At 44.4% G+C, this 15,665-nt stretch overlaps 1 protein-coding gene across 1 annotated transcript; it reads right to left on the reverse strand.

Annotated features, from left to right (window-relative positions):
• Positions 1-773: 773 nt before the first annotated feature.
• ndufaf4 (NADH:ubiquinone oxidoreductase complex assembly factor 4) lies at positions 774-12,174 on the reverse strand. The gene is made up of 3 exons (XM_078400197.1): positions 11,997-12,174; positions 6,872-6,966; positions 774-4,364 (listed from the first exon to the last, which is right to left on the reverse strand). Exons 1-3 carry the CDS (start codon positions 12,130-12,132, stop codon positions 4,065-4,067), a joined length of 531 nt encoding a protein of 176 aa, XP_078256323.1. The 5' UTR covers positions 12,133-12,174; the 3' UTR covers positions 774-4,064.
• Positions 12,175-15,665: the final 3,491 nt, after the last annotated feature.

Raw genomic sequence — 15,665 nt, forward strand, 5'->3', positions numbered from 1 at the left:
GCAAAGTGACGTGAAAGCAATGTATTTCAACAATGATTTTTGGCTGGCCAAATTGTGTTACATGACTTCTATTTTTGAACATTTGAATCGGCTCAACTTGTCACTTCAAGGTAAAGGAGGTGACATCTTCAATGTCCTTGGGAAAATAGAAGCCATGAAAATGAAGATCACCATGTGGCCTATTAACATTCGTAAAGCAAATTTCTCCAATTTCAAACATTTGGAAAGCTTCCTCAAAGAGTGTGAGTGGGAAGAAAAGCAACCTGATTTGATTTCCCTTCAACACTGAAGGACATAATTTCCGACCATCTGCAATTGCTATCTAAAAATTTTGAAACATATTTTACTCAGAAGCATCTGCAGGACTTCAGATGTGAATAGTTAATCCTTTTATCACCAGCCACATCAAGCGAACAGATTTTGGGGAAATGTCAGAAGTGTTGATAGAGCTTCATTATGACCACTCAAAAATCATCTTTTGAGATGTACTGTTGGAGACTGTTGGATTGGATAACTTGCTTTCCCTGAATACAAATTAATTGCCTTGAAGGCCCTTCAACCACTAGTAATGATGACAACAACTTTCCTGTCTGAACAAAGATTTTCGACCTTGGTAGAATTGAAATCCAAAAAACGCAATTCACTTCAGTATGTTGATTCAGTAATGCGGGTTGCTTTGGAGAAGGAAATTGAACCTCGGTTTGAGAAGCTTGTCACAGGAGTACAGGAACATCCTAGTCATTGATGATAAGTGTAGGTATACTGCTTGCCATTTATTTGTGGTAAACATGCACAACAAGAAAACATTGTTTCTAAGAAACTAATTCTAAGTTCTAAGACAGTTGTTTACTAACTTTACTTTATGTAAACTAGAAAAATTCTAATAATGTTTCTGTTCTTAATTTTTTTGTCACTCCTAGTTGGGAGGATGCCAGATATTCAGAACTGAGCAACAGGCAATGTCGTGATGATGTTTTGAGCATGCATGTGACATATACATGTCAGTACACATGCACAACCTTTAAAATATATCTGGATTTGGAAGAGCCAGCTTCTGGCGAGAAGTATACCAAATATGGCAAGTTGATATTTGGTGGTATTGTGAGCTTTCGTCGGGGAGAAAGTTATATTAGTTGGATACTAATATATTAAATCACATACTCCATGGTGTTTTGAGCTAGTTTTCCAAGGAAAAATTACTTTTCCAAGTAATCAAAGCCCAAAAGGGTAGGATGGGGCTGAAGCCTAGTGTTTAGACATTGGAATTTTTTTTATCATTCTAATAATGATTTTCCAACTCCAGTGGTAATTAAACTCCTCGTTTTCACTCCTCGTTTTCTTTACATATTTTTAGGATGTTCAAAAAGTTGAATAAAATAAACACAAGAAATTAGTTGATTTATATTTTTTGCTCATGTGACAAAATAAATTATATATAAAATTATACACAAGGGAGAATAAGAAGAAAATTCCCCCAAAACATAAGAAAATTTAGTCGAGGGTGAATGAAATTTTGTGATAAAGACTCAAAGGTGAATGAGACTGAAATAGTTTAAGAAGCACTGGCATAAACTACATCAGTGCATCCCTGGTTTTACATACATTTGCAAAATGTGTAGGAAATAGACATTTTAATTTGCACAATTCCTTTCTCCCACATTTCCATGATCAAAAACAAACCTGCTCACAATGCCATATTTTGATATACCCACTTTTTGAGGAAACATCCGGTGAATATTGGAACACCGGAGGTAACAAAAAGGGCAAGTTACCAAAGGTAACAAAAAGGGCAATACGGGCTGAAAAGATGAAGTACGAGGGGAAGCTGGCCAAGAATATAAAGGAGGACAGTAAAAGCTTCTTTAGGTATGTTAAGATAAAAATATTAGTAAAGACAAATGTGGGTCCCTTGAAGGCAGAAACGGGTGAAATTATTATGGGTAACAAGGAAATGGCAGAAGAGTTGAACTGTCGGATCTGTCTTTACTAAGGAAGACACAATCTCCCAGTTGTACTAGAGGACAGAGGATCAAGGGAAACAGAGAAACTGAAATTTGCATTAGGCAAGAAATAGTATCGGGTAGACTGATGGGACTGAAGGCTGATAAATCCCCAGGGCCTGATGGTCTGCATCCTAGGGTCCTCAAGGAAGTGGCTCGAGAAATCGTGGATGCATTGGTGTTCATTTTCCAATGTTCAATAGATTCAGGATCAGTTCCTGTGGATTGGAGGGTAGCTAATGTTATCCCACTTTTCAAGAAAGGAGCAAGAGAGAAAACGGGGAATTTTAGACCAGTTAGCCTGACACCGGTGGCGGGGAAGATGCTGGAGTCAATAATTAAAGAGGTAATAACAGCACATTTGGATAGCAGTAAAAGGATTGGTCCAAGTCAGCATGGATTTATGAAGGGGAAATCATGCTTGACTAATCTTCTGGATTTTTTTGAGAATGTGACAAGTAAAATGCATAAAGGAGAGCCAGTGGATGTAGTGTATCTAGAATTTCAGAAAGACTTTGATAAGGTCCCACACAGGAGGTTGGTGAGCAAAATTAGAGCACATGGTATTGTGGGTAGGGTATTACCATAGAGAATTGGTTGGCAGACAGGAAGCAAAGAGTAGGAATAAATGGGTCTTTTTCAGAATGGCAGGCAGAGGCGAGTGCCGCAAGGCTCAGTGCTAGGGCCGCAACTATTTACAATATATATCAATGATTTGGATGATGAAATTAGAAGTAACACTTGCAAGTTTGCAGATGACACAAGGCTGGGTGGCAGTGTGAACTGCGAAGAGGATGTTAGGAGGTTGCAGGGTGTCTTGGACAGGTTGAGTGAGTGGGCAGATGCAGTTTTATGTAGATAAATGTGAGGTTATCCACTTTGGCATCAAAAACAAGGCGGCAGATTATCTCAATTATGTCAGATTAGGTAAAGGGGAAGTGCATCTAGACCTGGGTGTCCATGTACACCAGTCACTGAAAGTAAGCATGCAGGTACAGCAGGCAATGAAGAAAGCCTCTGGCATGTTGGCCTTCATAACGAGAGGATTTGAGTGTAGGAGTAAAGAGATCCTTCTGCAGTTGTATAGGGCCATGGTGAGACCACATCTGGAGTATTGTGTGCAGTTTTGGTCTCCTAATTTGAGGAAGGACATCCTTTCTATTGAGGCAGTGCAGCATAGGTTCACGAGGTTAATCCCTGGGATGGCGGACTGTCATATGAGGAAAGATTGCAAAGACTGGGCTTGTATTCACTGGAGTTTAGAAGGATGGGAGGAGATCTTATATAGAAGTATAAAATTATAAAAGGACTGGACAAGCTAGATGCAGGAAACATGTTCCCAATGTTGGGGTAGTCCAGAACCAGGGGCCACAGTCTAAGAATAAAGGGGAGGCCATTTAAAACAGGTGAGAAGAAACTTTTTCACCCAGAGTTGTGAATTTGTGGAATTCTCTGCCAGAGGCAGTAGAGGCAAATTTAAAAGAGAGTTAGAGCTCTAGGGGCTAGTGGAATCAGGGGATATGGGGAGGAGGCAGGCACTGACTACTGATTGTGGATGATCAGCCATGATCACAGTGAATGGCGGTGCTGGCTCAAAGGGCCAAATGGCCTCCTCCTGCATCTATTTTCTATGTCTATGTTTACATTATGAAGGAGCATTCATTGAAACCTAAATAGGCAAAACACATAATGAAACTAATAATTTTAAATATAAACCAAAATCTACAATGTGTGATGATCCAGATCTACATGCCCTGAGTGGTTGCATTTTCACAATGTTATGGAAGCATAACATTAAAGAGATAGATTGCTGTGATACAGCCACAAGTGGAAAACACTAAACTCTTGTGATGATAATATATTATGATGCAGTTCTTGCCCAATAGACAAATAGTTCTGGACCAATTTATTCACAGGGCTCAGCACAGGTCTAAAGCTTTACACACAATATCCAATAATATTCCCATAAAGTGAACAGGTTGTAAATCTTAAATATAGAAATTAAACATTTGGTGCCTGTTTTTATAGAATTAAATATATCGACTGAAATTGTTTATATATTTGTTATCTTGCAGTTATCTGTTCTTTTTTGTCTTGCTTTGGAGGTAGCATTTTCATTTCAAAGGGTTTGAAAAATTCCAGCAATGCTTTAACATATTGAAGTTCTAGACTGTATTCTTCAGCTATTTTATCAGCAGTCCATACTTGAGATTGGAGCTTGTGGTTGTTGAGTACTGTAAGAGCTTCCACAATGCTCAGCTTGCCTTTGGGAACACGTTTAATACCAAAAGGCTCATGATTCAAAGTGGCTTTGGGAAGTCTGTACTGCGGCACTTGCTTAGATGTTTGATCAATTAGCAGGTTCTGTAAAGGCAAAAAAGTGATATCGGTAAAATGTCTGTGCTACCTTTAGACAACAACACTTTGAGTCTTCTTTCAGCACGTGTTTTTAAAAGATCCGTTGATTATCAAGGCTTTGTATCAAACAGTCCATTTTTTGCCTGTTTTACATAGACATCCTCATGTTCTACAACTGGGTTCTAGGTTCATTTCAACCAGGTGGAGCCAATTTCAGATATAAACAATCTATTACTTTTAATAGAACCATTTACAATACAAACATAACAAGAAAAAAATCGCATACCAAGATTTTATCACTTTTTTCTGGAATGGCATACAGAAAGACTAACACAGCAATGGAGTGTAAAGTGAGGCTTTTGCTTTCTCTGTTCCTGAGCACCTTCAATACCTGCTCTGCTGCACAACTGAGTTAACAGGAACTGCTGAAAACTGCTCTCTCTTTTGGTAAAGGTTCAGCTCAGCACTTTACATTTTTTTACAGTGGAGATTTAACAATGCTCTCTATCTTGGTCTATGAATGAATCAGGGTACTTGGTGATACACAGAATAAATTAATTTGTTGTTGCAGTATGAGGTTTCACTTTTTTGATATTATTGATTCAAAAGCCATCCATTTAATTGCTCAATTCAAAAAGTCTTCACACGAGCCTTCTAAACCATTGTTAAAGTCAGTAAAACTCAAATTAGAGATGCAGTCAATAAGAGATAACTCAAATAGGTCAGTGAAACCAAGCCTACATCTGCTATTGACATCCAGTAAAATGGACAAAATGTAGGCCCTGTTACTAAATGAGTTGCGCATGAAAAGATAGTGCAAAAATAATTAAGATTTCTCAAAGCAAATATTCTAAACAAAAGAGAGCAGAATTGTATAATGTTTTGGTAGTTTCAATACTTCAATACTAAGATGTTAATTTTGAAATATTAAGATTTCTCCAAACCATGACAGACATGCTACAAATCAAGTTAGATGCTGCAGAAATTCTCTTGAGTTTTAAGATCCAGCCCATAAATAACAATCAACTGAAATATCTTGTACAAAATTATATTTCTTTCTTGAGTTCACCTGATCTGATTAATGGTATTCAATTAGGTTTCTGATCTTCTAAACCTTGATTCCCAGATCTTTGAGAAACATTTGGTCAGAGTCATACAGCATGGAAAAAGGCTCTTTGGCCCAACTTGGCTCTTGCAGACCAAGATGCTACATCTACACTAGTCCCATCTGCCCGTTTTTGGCCCATATCTCTTTAAACCTTTCATATGCATGTACCTGTCCAAATGTCTTTTAAATGTTGCTATAGTACCAGCCTTAACTACCTCCTCTGACAGAGAAATTATCTTAAATAGCATTCAGGTATTCCTCAACCCAAGTCTGAGTACACATTCTGTGTGAAATATAATCATTCTCACAATTTATGGACTTACACTGGAAAAGATGGTCACAGGAATAGCCAGATTTTCATACAAACCTATATGGTTCACCAATGCCTTTTAGAGAGAGGCATGCCGTCACTTTGTCTGGCCTATCGGCATTGTGAAGACCGTAACTAAACTTATAACAGTATTTCTATCAAGTTTACATTGGTTTCTGGTAGGCCTTTCTCATTTCCCCATACTTATCCCCAGAGCCTTGCAAATTATTTCTCTCAACTGCTCATCCAATTTTCTTTTGAGACCACTGATTGATTCTGTTTACATAAATTGCAAGCAATGAGTTTCAGATCTTACCTACTCAACATTTGCGACCTCAAGATTAGAGGAGAGATTGAAAAAAAGAAAGGGCCTCCAATTATACAGCGTTTTAATGTCCCTTTCAGGACTTCACAAAACTCTTAACAGCCGATGAAGTATGTTTGACCTGTAACCACAATGGGAATGAAGAGAAAGTGGTACCTACATTTCACGCAGCAAGCAAAGTCCACAAGTTGCAAAGTGATAATGATTTGATACTCTATTTTAGGTGGCCGTGACTGACGGAACAGGACAACAGTGATAATTCCCCGGCAAAGCACTCCCTTGGATCTGGACCAGAGCATCAACGTAGATTGGGTCTTAAACCAAAAATATGACTGCTACTAACTGAGGCACAGCTGACATAGGACAATAAACACCACAGTATCAGCATATTCATATCCGACCCACTCTAAAGGAATACTTTAAACGTACATGGCACTTTTCTAATAAATTTTATATTATTTAGTTTAGAACCTATCAAAAAATTAACTATTGTAGAGTTGTCAATGTACTAAAACTGGTAGTTTTACCAGTTTTAAAACTACCCAGGCTAAGTTATTTCAGAGGCTAAATTATTACATTCTTCCCCCCATGGTCCAACGCTAAACATTCACTGTGTGTAAGAAGGAACTGCTGATGCTGGTTTAAACTGAAGATAGACACAAAAAGCTGGAGAAACTCAGCTGGACAGGCAGCATCTCTGGAGAGAAGGAATGGGTGACGTTTCGGGTCGAGTCAAACATTTACTGCTGTGTATCTTTTACAATATTTACCTTTGAAGGAGAATCTGTTGAATCAACATAAACATCTTTCAGAAGAGACACAAGTTTTTCATTCTTGTTGTGAACTTCATTTACTTGAGGGTGGTCTGTGGAATTAAAGTAAAAGTTTAATGTTCATGGCTCAGTTAAGGAATCAGACGCAATCCCAGAACATATTCATGCGGGATGCATTTCATGAATTTGAAATTCGAGTACAACTACCCCTTAGTTTCTCTGTTGTTTGGTGTGGTAATTTATCAGTAATGTATTTGAAACGTTAGCAGTGACCATGACTGAAATATACAGCTAAAATATTAAGATGACAAATTAATTCATCACATACAGTCGACACAAATCAGAGGACTTTGTTCCATATTTTCATATCAAGTCATATGGGTACCACCTAAGCTCTCTGAATGTTTCAAGGACCAAAGGCTGATTTGAGAAAAGATCAAAGAAACTCCTGTTCTTCAATGATTACTTCATTGGTCCAGAATAACATTTTATTTCATGAGTATAAGAAAATAACTGCAGATGCTGGTACAAATCGGAGGAGAACTCAGCAGGATGCTGCCTGACCTGCTGAGTTACTCCAGCATTTTGTGAATAAATACCTTTTATTTCATGAGTTAACATAGACAAGAGTTTGAGATCAATGTTGCTGTTACTTAATAGGATGAGCTCTCTAAAGTTCTGCAAAAATATTTGGCCAAGGATATAATCTGAGAGAAAGAACTGAAGATGCAGTCTGTGGGAAAGGACTGAAAACTGTGGTGTTAGCTCAAATTACATTTGCTATAATTGAAGAAATTATAATTTATCAGATAATTTACATTGGACAAGGTATGTGACTGCAGAGATAGCCAAGGGTGAGGATGGGAGGTGGGCAGACAACAAACAATTAGACTAACCAAGTGGCATTGAAGAACATCAATGTGTATTCTACTTCAATAAATTCAATTTCTATAATAATCTTAACATTGCAAATTTCCCCCAAAGCATTTTACAGGGGTGTAAAATACATACATGCAGGAATGACTACCAGAGTTAGCCAGGACATTCAATCGCACTTCCAATTTTATGTTATGAGAGCACAAACTCAAGTCCAATTTAGCTTGGGATTTATTTTGATTAGGTTCTTTGGCATCAAAGAAGGACAGAGCAAAGGCAGCTAACAAACATGGATATTAAATGTTTGTGTTTGCATGGATTTGGAACGGATTAAAGGCTGAGCTCAGGCACCAGGAAATTAGATAACCTCAAACAACAAACAATCTGCCTGAGGGACTCCAGTCCTGATACTGGGTCTCGATCCGAAACATCAGCAATTCCTCCTCCACCCCACCCCCCCCCCCCTCTCCCCCCATAAATATAGCTCAACCTGCTCCAAGATTGTTTGGAGCACCAGATTTCAGCATTTGAAGTCTCTTGAATCTCTAAACTAGATTGGCAGGAGGGTGGGATCCAAAGCATTAGTGAAGCAACTTACACAAAAGTTGATACAAAACACAACAACAGCAAGTCTACATGACAATACGGGCAGTAGCATGGCAGGGAGTATAGGAGCAAAGACGTCTTTCTGCAGTTGTACAGGGCCCTAGTGAGACCACACCTGGAGTATTGTGTGCAGTTTTGGTCTCCAAACTTGAGGAAGGACATTCTTGCTATTGAGGGAGTGCAGTTAATTCCCGGAATGGCGGGACTGTCAGACATTGAAAGACTTGAGCGACTGGGCTTGTATACTGGAATTTAGAAGGATGAGAGGGGTCTTATTGAAACATATAAGATTATTAAGGGATTGGACACGCTAGAGGCAGGAAACATGTTCCCGGTGTTGGGGGAGTCCCGAACCAGGGGCCACAGTTTAAGAATAAGGGGTAGGCCATTTAGAATGGAGATGAGGAAAAACTTTTTCACTCCGAGAGTTGTGAAGCTGTGGAATTCTCTGCCTCAGAAGGCAGTGGAGACCAATTCTCTGGATGCTTTCAAGAGAGTTAGATAGAGGTCTTAATGATAGCGGAGTCAGGGGATATGGGGAGAAGGCAGGAACGGGGTACTGATTGTGCATGATCAGCCATGATCACGGTGAATGGCGGTGCTGGCTCAAAGGGCCGAATGGCCTACTCCTGCACCTATTGTCTGTTGAGTGAGGAAAAACTATTGGATGAAATTTATTTGAATACAAGAGGCCTGCCAGATGAGGTGCTCAAACTCAGAGTATGGAGAGGTTCACGGGTTTAAAATATTACAGCCATTATAAAAACATGGGTAAGGGAGGAACAGGACTGCCAGCTTGTTGCTCCAGGTTAACAGGCAGGATAGAGGTGGAGGAAAGAGGGAAAGGTGAGTTGCACTTTTGGCATTTTGAATGTCATTGCAGTAGTCCGAGATTAATTTAGAGGGATCATCCAGTAAGACATCATGATGGAGCTGAAAAATAAGAAGGGGGTTGATCACTTTGTTGGATCCCACTGTAGGCCCCCAAATAGTCAATGGAAATTAAAGGGGAAAAAATGCAGGGAGATTATGAGATTTGCGAGAATAATAGGGCTGACATACTTCCACTTTCCAGATATAGACTGGGACTGCCATAATGCTAAGACACAGTGGAATTCGTTAAGCTTTCTTATATATATGTATGTGTGTGTGCCCATGTGTCCAGAACCAGGGATCACAGTTTAAGGATAAGGGGGAAGTCTTTTAGGACCGAGATAAGAAAACATTTCTTCACACAGAGAGTGGTGAGTCTGTGGAATTCTCTGCCACAGAAGGTAGTTGAGGCCAGTTCATTGGCTATATTTAAGAGGGAGTTAGATGTGGCCCTTGTGGCTAAAGGGATCAGGGGGTATGGAGAGAAGGCTGGTACGGGGTACTGAGCTGGATGATCAGCCATGATCATATTGAATGGCGGTGCGTACAGGCTCGAAGGGCCGAATGGCCTACTCCTGCACCTATTTTCTATGTTTCTATGTATATACACACACACACACGAATGGGGGGGGGGGGGGGGCACTTTGGGATCAATTTATGGGCTTCACCTCAACTCTTCAATTTCTTGAGCAGAGCTGTTGCCAAACCAAGCTGAGATGCATCCAGATCAGATGCACCTGGAGTAGTTGGTCACAGGCGCTGGAGACAGAACAAATGTCCTAAGCCTCCGATGAAGTTGAAGCATCGGCATATAAAAGACAGGTCAATGAATAGGAAAGGCCGAGAGTTGTGTCGGACGCAGTTAATTGGGACTAGCTGAGTGGACCGAGAGTTAGGCCCAAGGACCAGGTAGGTGTTGTTTCCCTGCTGCCTGTGTTACTCCAGATAACCTCACAAAGTCACCTTCACCTCAGGCACCCGGCCGGCCGGCCTGTGTTTACCAAGTCGCCGTCAGGTTTACACACACACACACACAGACACAAGACAGACAGGCACCACACTGGAGGCGGAGAGTTGAGCTGCGAGTCCCATGGCTGCTGGGGCCAGTAGTCGGTCAGCTTGCGGGAGGGGGGGGAGAGAGTGTGTGGAGGGTACAGCGAGAGGGGGAGAGAGTGTGTGGAGGGTACAGTGAGAGGGGTAGAGAGTGTGTGGAGGGTACAGCGAGAGGGGGAGAGAGTGTGTGGAGGGTACAGTGAGAGGGTAGAGAGTGTGTGGAGGGTACAGTGAGAGGGGGAGAGAGTGTGTGGAGGGTACAGTGAGAGGGGTAGAGAGTGTGTGTGGAGGGTACAGCGAGAGGGGGAGAGAGTGTGTGGAGGGTACAGTGAGAGGGGTAGAGAGTGTGTGTGGAGGGTACAGCGGGAGGGGTAGAGAGTGTGTGGAGGGTACAGTGAGAGGGGTAGAGAGTGTGTGGAGGGTACAGTGAGAGGGGTAGAGAGTGTGTGGAGGGTACAGCGGGAGGGGTAGAGAGTGTGTGGAGGGTACAGTGAGAGGGGTAGAGAGTGTGTGGAGGGTACAGTGAGAGGGGTAGAGAGTGTGTGGAGGGTACAGTGAGAGGGGTAGAGAGTGTGTGTGGAGGGTACAGTGAGAGGGGTAGTGTGTGGAGGGTACAGTGGGAGGGGGAGAGAGTGTGTGGAGGGTACAGTGAGAGGGGTAGAGAGTGTGTGGAGGGTACAGTGGGAGGGGGAGAGAGTGTGTGGAGGGTACAGCGGGAGGGGTAGAGAGTGTGTGGAGGGTACAGCGAGAGGGGGAGAGAGTGTGTGGAGGGTACAGCGGGAGGGGTAGAGAGTGTGTGGAGGGTACAGTGAGAGGGGTAGAGAGTGTGTGTGGAGGGTACAGTGAGAGGGTAGAGAGTGTGTGGAGGGTACAGTGAGAGGGGTAGAGAGTGTGTGGAGGGTACAGCGGGAGGGGTAGAGAGTGTGTGTGGAGGGTACAGTGAGAGGGGTAGAGAGTGTGTGGAGGGTACAGTGAGAGGGGGAGAGAGTGTGTGGAGGGTACAGTGAGAGGGGTAGAGAGTGTGTGGAGGGTACAGCGGGAGGGGGAGAGAGTGTGTGGAGGGTACAGCGGGAGGGGGAGAGAGTGTTTGGAGGGTACAGCGGGAGGGGGAGAGAGTGTGTGGAGGGTACAGCGGGAGGGGGAGAGAGTGTGTGGAGGGTACAGTGAGAGGGGGAGAGAGTGTGTGGAGGGTACAGCGGGAGGACAGGTGGAGGAGAGCGCGGCGGGCTTTTCAGTTGCTTGTGCCCAGCACTCATTGTAGGGCCCTGTAGTCGCTCGCTTGTGGGAAAGGGAGTTTGTGTGTGTGTGTATGTGTGCGTGCATGCATGTATGCATGTATGTGTGCGTGCATGCATGTATGCATGTATGTGTGCGTGTATGCATGCGTGCATGTATGCATGTGTGTGTGTGTGTATGTATGTGTGTATGTGTACACGTACGAATGTATGCAGAGGGTGGAGGAAAGCGCAGCGAGGTCTTCAGTTGTGACTCTGCAGTTGCAGGTCCCGGTGGCCATTCGTTTGGGGGAAGGGGAGGATGGTGCGGTTTTGAGTTGAGCCCCTTACACTTGCAACAGGAGCGGGGGAAGGAGGAGAGCGCAGCGGGGTGTTAGTTTCTTGTGCCCTGCACTCGCTGCAGGGCCCGGCAGCCGCTCGCTCGCTCGCTCGCTCTCTCTCTCTCTGGCTGGCGGTCGGGGGGACACACACTGACTGACCGTGCAGCTGCTGCTGCAGCAGCGCCTCTGTGCCCGGGTGCCGCGGTGAGGGACGCGGCCGTTCCCGCCCGATCTCCCCGTGCGCCCGCTGCTCCAGGTTAAAGTTCCGCAGCGCGCGCGACACACGCCCGCCCATGGACCGGACCGCCTGCAGAGAGAGGGAGAGACAGAGAGCAGCTCCCCAGCACCGCCCGCCTGCACAGAGAGGCAGAGCAGCTCTGCAGCGCCGCCTACAGACAGAGAGAGAACAGCTCCCCAGCGCCGCCCGTCTGCACACAGAGACACAGAGCACCTCTCCAGCGCCGCCTACAGACAGAGAGAGCAGCTCCACAGCACCGCCCACCTGCACAGAGAGACAGAGCAGCTCTGCAGCACCGCCTACAGACAGAGAGAGAGAACAGCTCCCAGCACCGCCCGCCTGCACAGAGACACAGAGCAGCTCTGCAGCGCCGCCTACAGACAGAGAGAGCAGCTCCCCAGCACCGCCCGCCTGCACAGAGACAGACAAAGCAGCTCTGCAGCGCCGCCTACAGACAGAGAGAGAGAACAGCTCCCAGCACCGCCCGTCTGCACAGAGAGACAGAGCAGCTCTCCAGCGCCGCCTACAGACAGAGAGAGAGAACAGCTCCCAGCACCGCCCGCCTGCACAGAGAGACAAAGAGCAGCTCTGCAGCGCCGCCTACAGACAGAGAGAGCAGCTCCCCAGCACCGCCCGCCTGCACAGAGAGACAGACAAAGCAGCTCTGCAGCGCCGCCTACAGACAGAGAGAGAGAACAGCTCCCAGCACCGCCGTCTGCACAGAGAGACAGAGCAGCTCTCCAGCGCCACCTACAGACAGAGAGAGAGAACAGCTCCCAGCACCGCCCGTCTGCACAGAGAGACACAGAGCAGCTCTGCAGCGCCGCCTACAGACAGAGAGAGAACAGCTCCCCAGCGCCGCCCGTCTGCACACAGAGAGACACAGAGCAGCTCTCCAGCGCCGCCTACAGACAGAGAGAGCAGCTCCCCAGCACCGCCCACCTGCACAGAGAGACAGAGCAGCTCTGCAGCACCGCCTACAGACAGAGAGAGAACAGCTCCCCAGCGCCGCCCGTCTGCAGAGATCCACAGAGCAGCTCTCCAGCGAGATAGAGAGATAGAGATAGATAGAGAGAGAGAGGCTCTCTCTCACCCTGTCTCTCCCCCCCCCTCTCTCTCTCTCTCTCTCTCTCTCTCTCTCTCTCTCTCTCTCTCTCTCTCTCTCTCTCTCTCTCTCTCTCTCTCTCTCTCTCTCTCTCTCTCTCTCTCTCTCTCTCTCTCTTCACAAATGCAATCACATCTGCAAAGCAGTCATGGAGACATACAGCAAGAAAATTCTTTCTCCTCATTCTCTTTCTCTCTCTCTCTTTCTGTTCACAAATGCCATCTCACCTGCAAAGCATTCAGAGAGACATACAGCAAGAAAAAAGCACCTCGGTCATACTAGTCCATGACGGCCACGATGCCACATCTAAGATAGTCCCATTTGACTGTATTTACCCCCACATCTTTCTGAACCTTTCATATCCATGTACCTGTCCAAGTGTCTTTTAAATCCAATCATGGTACCCGGCTCAACTACCTCCTTGCAGCATTATTTTTTTAATATAATTTATATTGCAGATTTGCAACATTTTGTTTTTGGATGATGAACAACAGATAGTTGGGTTAGTAGGAACACGGAAAGAATACCCGGCCCTTCAAACTCCTTCGGTACTTAAATGAGACCTGTGACCTAATAGACAACATACATTTCTCTTTCCTGCATTATTACTTAACTTGTGGAGAAAGGAACTGGAGCTGCTGGTTTATACCGAAGATTGACACAAAGTGCTGGAGTAACTCAGTGGGTCAGGCAGCATTTCTGGACAAAAAGGATGGGTGATATTTTGGCTCCGACTTTTCTCTAGTCTTGGTTCGGAACCGAAAGGTCACATCCTTTTTGCTCCAGAGATGCTGCCTGACCTGCTGAGTTACTCCAGCACTTTGTGTTTATCACTTAATTTGTTGGCTGCCAAGAGAGGGGAGAGGGTTTCAGATAACAATATTGCAAAGACATGAAACCATTGATTGATGAATTCTCCTGCCATTCACAAACATACTCATTTAATATAATTTTCCTCCATGTAATTTGTTGATTTGAAATCGAGAATAACATAAAGAGCATCGCCGAGATAATGCTCCTGCAGGCCAGAAGCTCGAGTTAATCGTTAAACAACTAAATTGGAATTGATCTCTGCGGCATCGAGCATTAAAGAATCCATTGAAAATAAACAAACTAAATTGGACAGAAAATTGAGTTCCCTCAAAACATGAAATATGAACACTCGTCAAAAAACTGTACTGAAGTAAAATCTTGATGCAAGTTCTCACACAGTACAATATTTTCATGCGAACATTTTTTTTAAAGCCAGATGTTGGATATCTGAAACAAAAGCAGACAATGCTGGTAAAATCGATTAAGTCAGACAGCATAATGTGGAAAGAGGTGTAGGAAGGAACTGCAGATGTTGGTTTAAACCAAAGATAAACACAAAAAGCTGGAGTAACTCAGCTGGTCAGACAGCATCTCTGGAGAAAAGGAAGAGGTGACGGAGATGCGATTTTTCTCCGTATCGTATCTCCGTCCCCACTGCGGCATAACACCGAGGAGTTGGTGGCCTTTCCTGGAGACTGGCCCGACGCTTTATGCCGCGGGCACGGAGCGGATTTTAACATCGTGGAGCTTGCGATCCTTTGCCGAGGATCGACTGTGGAGAGCTCCAACCGCGGGGACTGTGGACTTTAACATTGAGAAGCCCGCGCGGTCTCTGGTAAAAAGAGGCCGACTCGGAAGCTCCAGGCCGCGGAGAGTTTTTCAACCGTCCCGGCGTCGGAGTTTTGATCATCCCGACGCGAGGGCTTGGACAGCCGGCAGCGGCGACTGCCAATGGTTCAACAGTCCTGACCGCGGGTGAACAAAGAGGAAGATGATTGAACTTTAGTACCTTCCATCACAGTGTGGAATGTGGAATCCGCTGTGGTGGATGTGGATGTTAAATTTTATTTTATGTGGTTGTGTGAATTGTTACTTTTTCACTTCGTATGGCTGTATGGTAACTCAAATTTCACTGTACGTTAATTGGTACACGTGACAATAAATTGATCTTGAAATCTTGAAATGACAGGCCATGTTGTGGTCATGTCCTACATGGCTAATGCTATGCCTTTATCTAAGAAGGATTGCAAGGAAAACCCTGAGAACTACAGCCAGTGAGTTTAACATCGATGATGCAAAAGTTATTGGAGAGTTTCTGAGAGCAATCACCTGCGGATTAGGACGATGCTTTGTGATGTGACGATTAGACCTTTATCTCTAAGAGGTCAAACATCAGTTCTCAGATACATCCTCATACCTTCCTTCAGAATATGAATCTACAGAATATCAGGCTGTTGTCACTCGAACATTCACGGACCTTGTTTTCTCCACAGATACTTTTCCTCCACACCTTCCAGTCTTGTAGTGTACCTGCTCTATGCTGCTCACTTTTAGATTTTTTTTAGATTTTTAGATTTAGAGATACAGCGCGGAAACAGGCGCTTCGGCACAGCGGGTCCGCGCCGCCCAGCGATCCCCGCACACTAACACTATCCTACACACACTAGGGACA

This window comes from Rhinoraja longicauda, chromosome 5 (assembly GCF_053455715.1).
Source record: "Rhinoraja longicauda isolate Sanriku21f chromosome 5, sRhiLon1.1, whole genome shotgun sequence".
In the NCBI taxonomy this organism is placed as follows: Eukaryota; Metazoa; Chordata; class Chondrichthyes; order Rajiformes; family Arhynchobatidae; genus Rhinoraja; species Rhinoraja longicauda.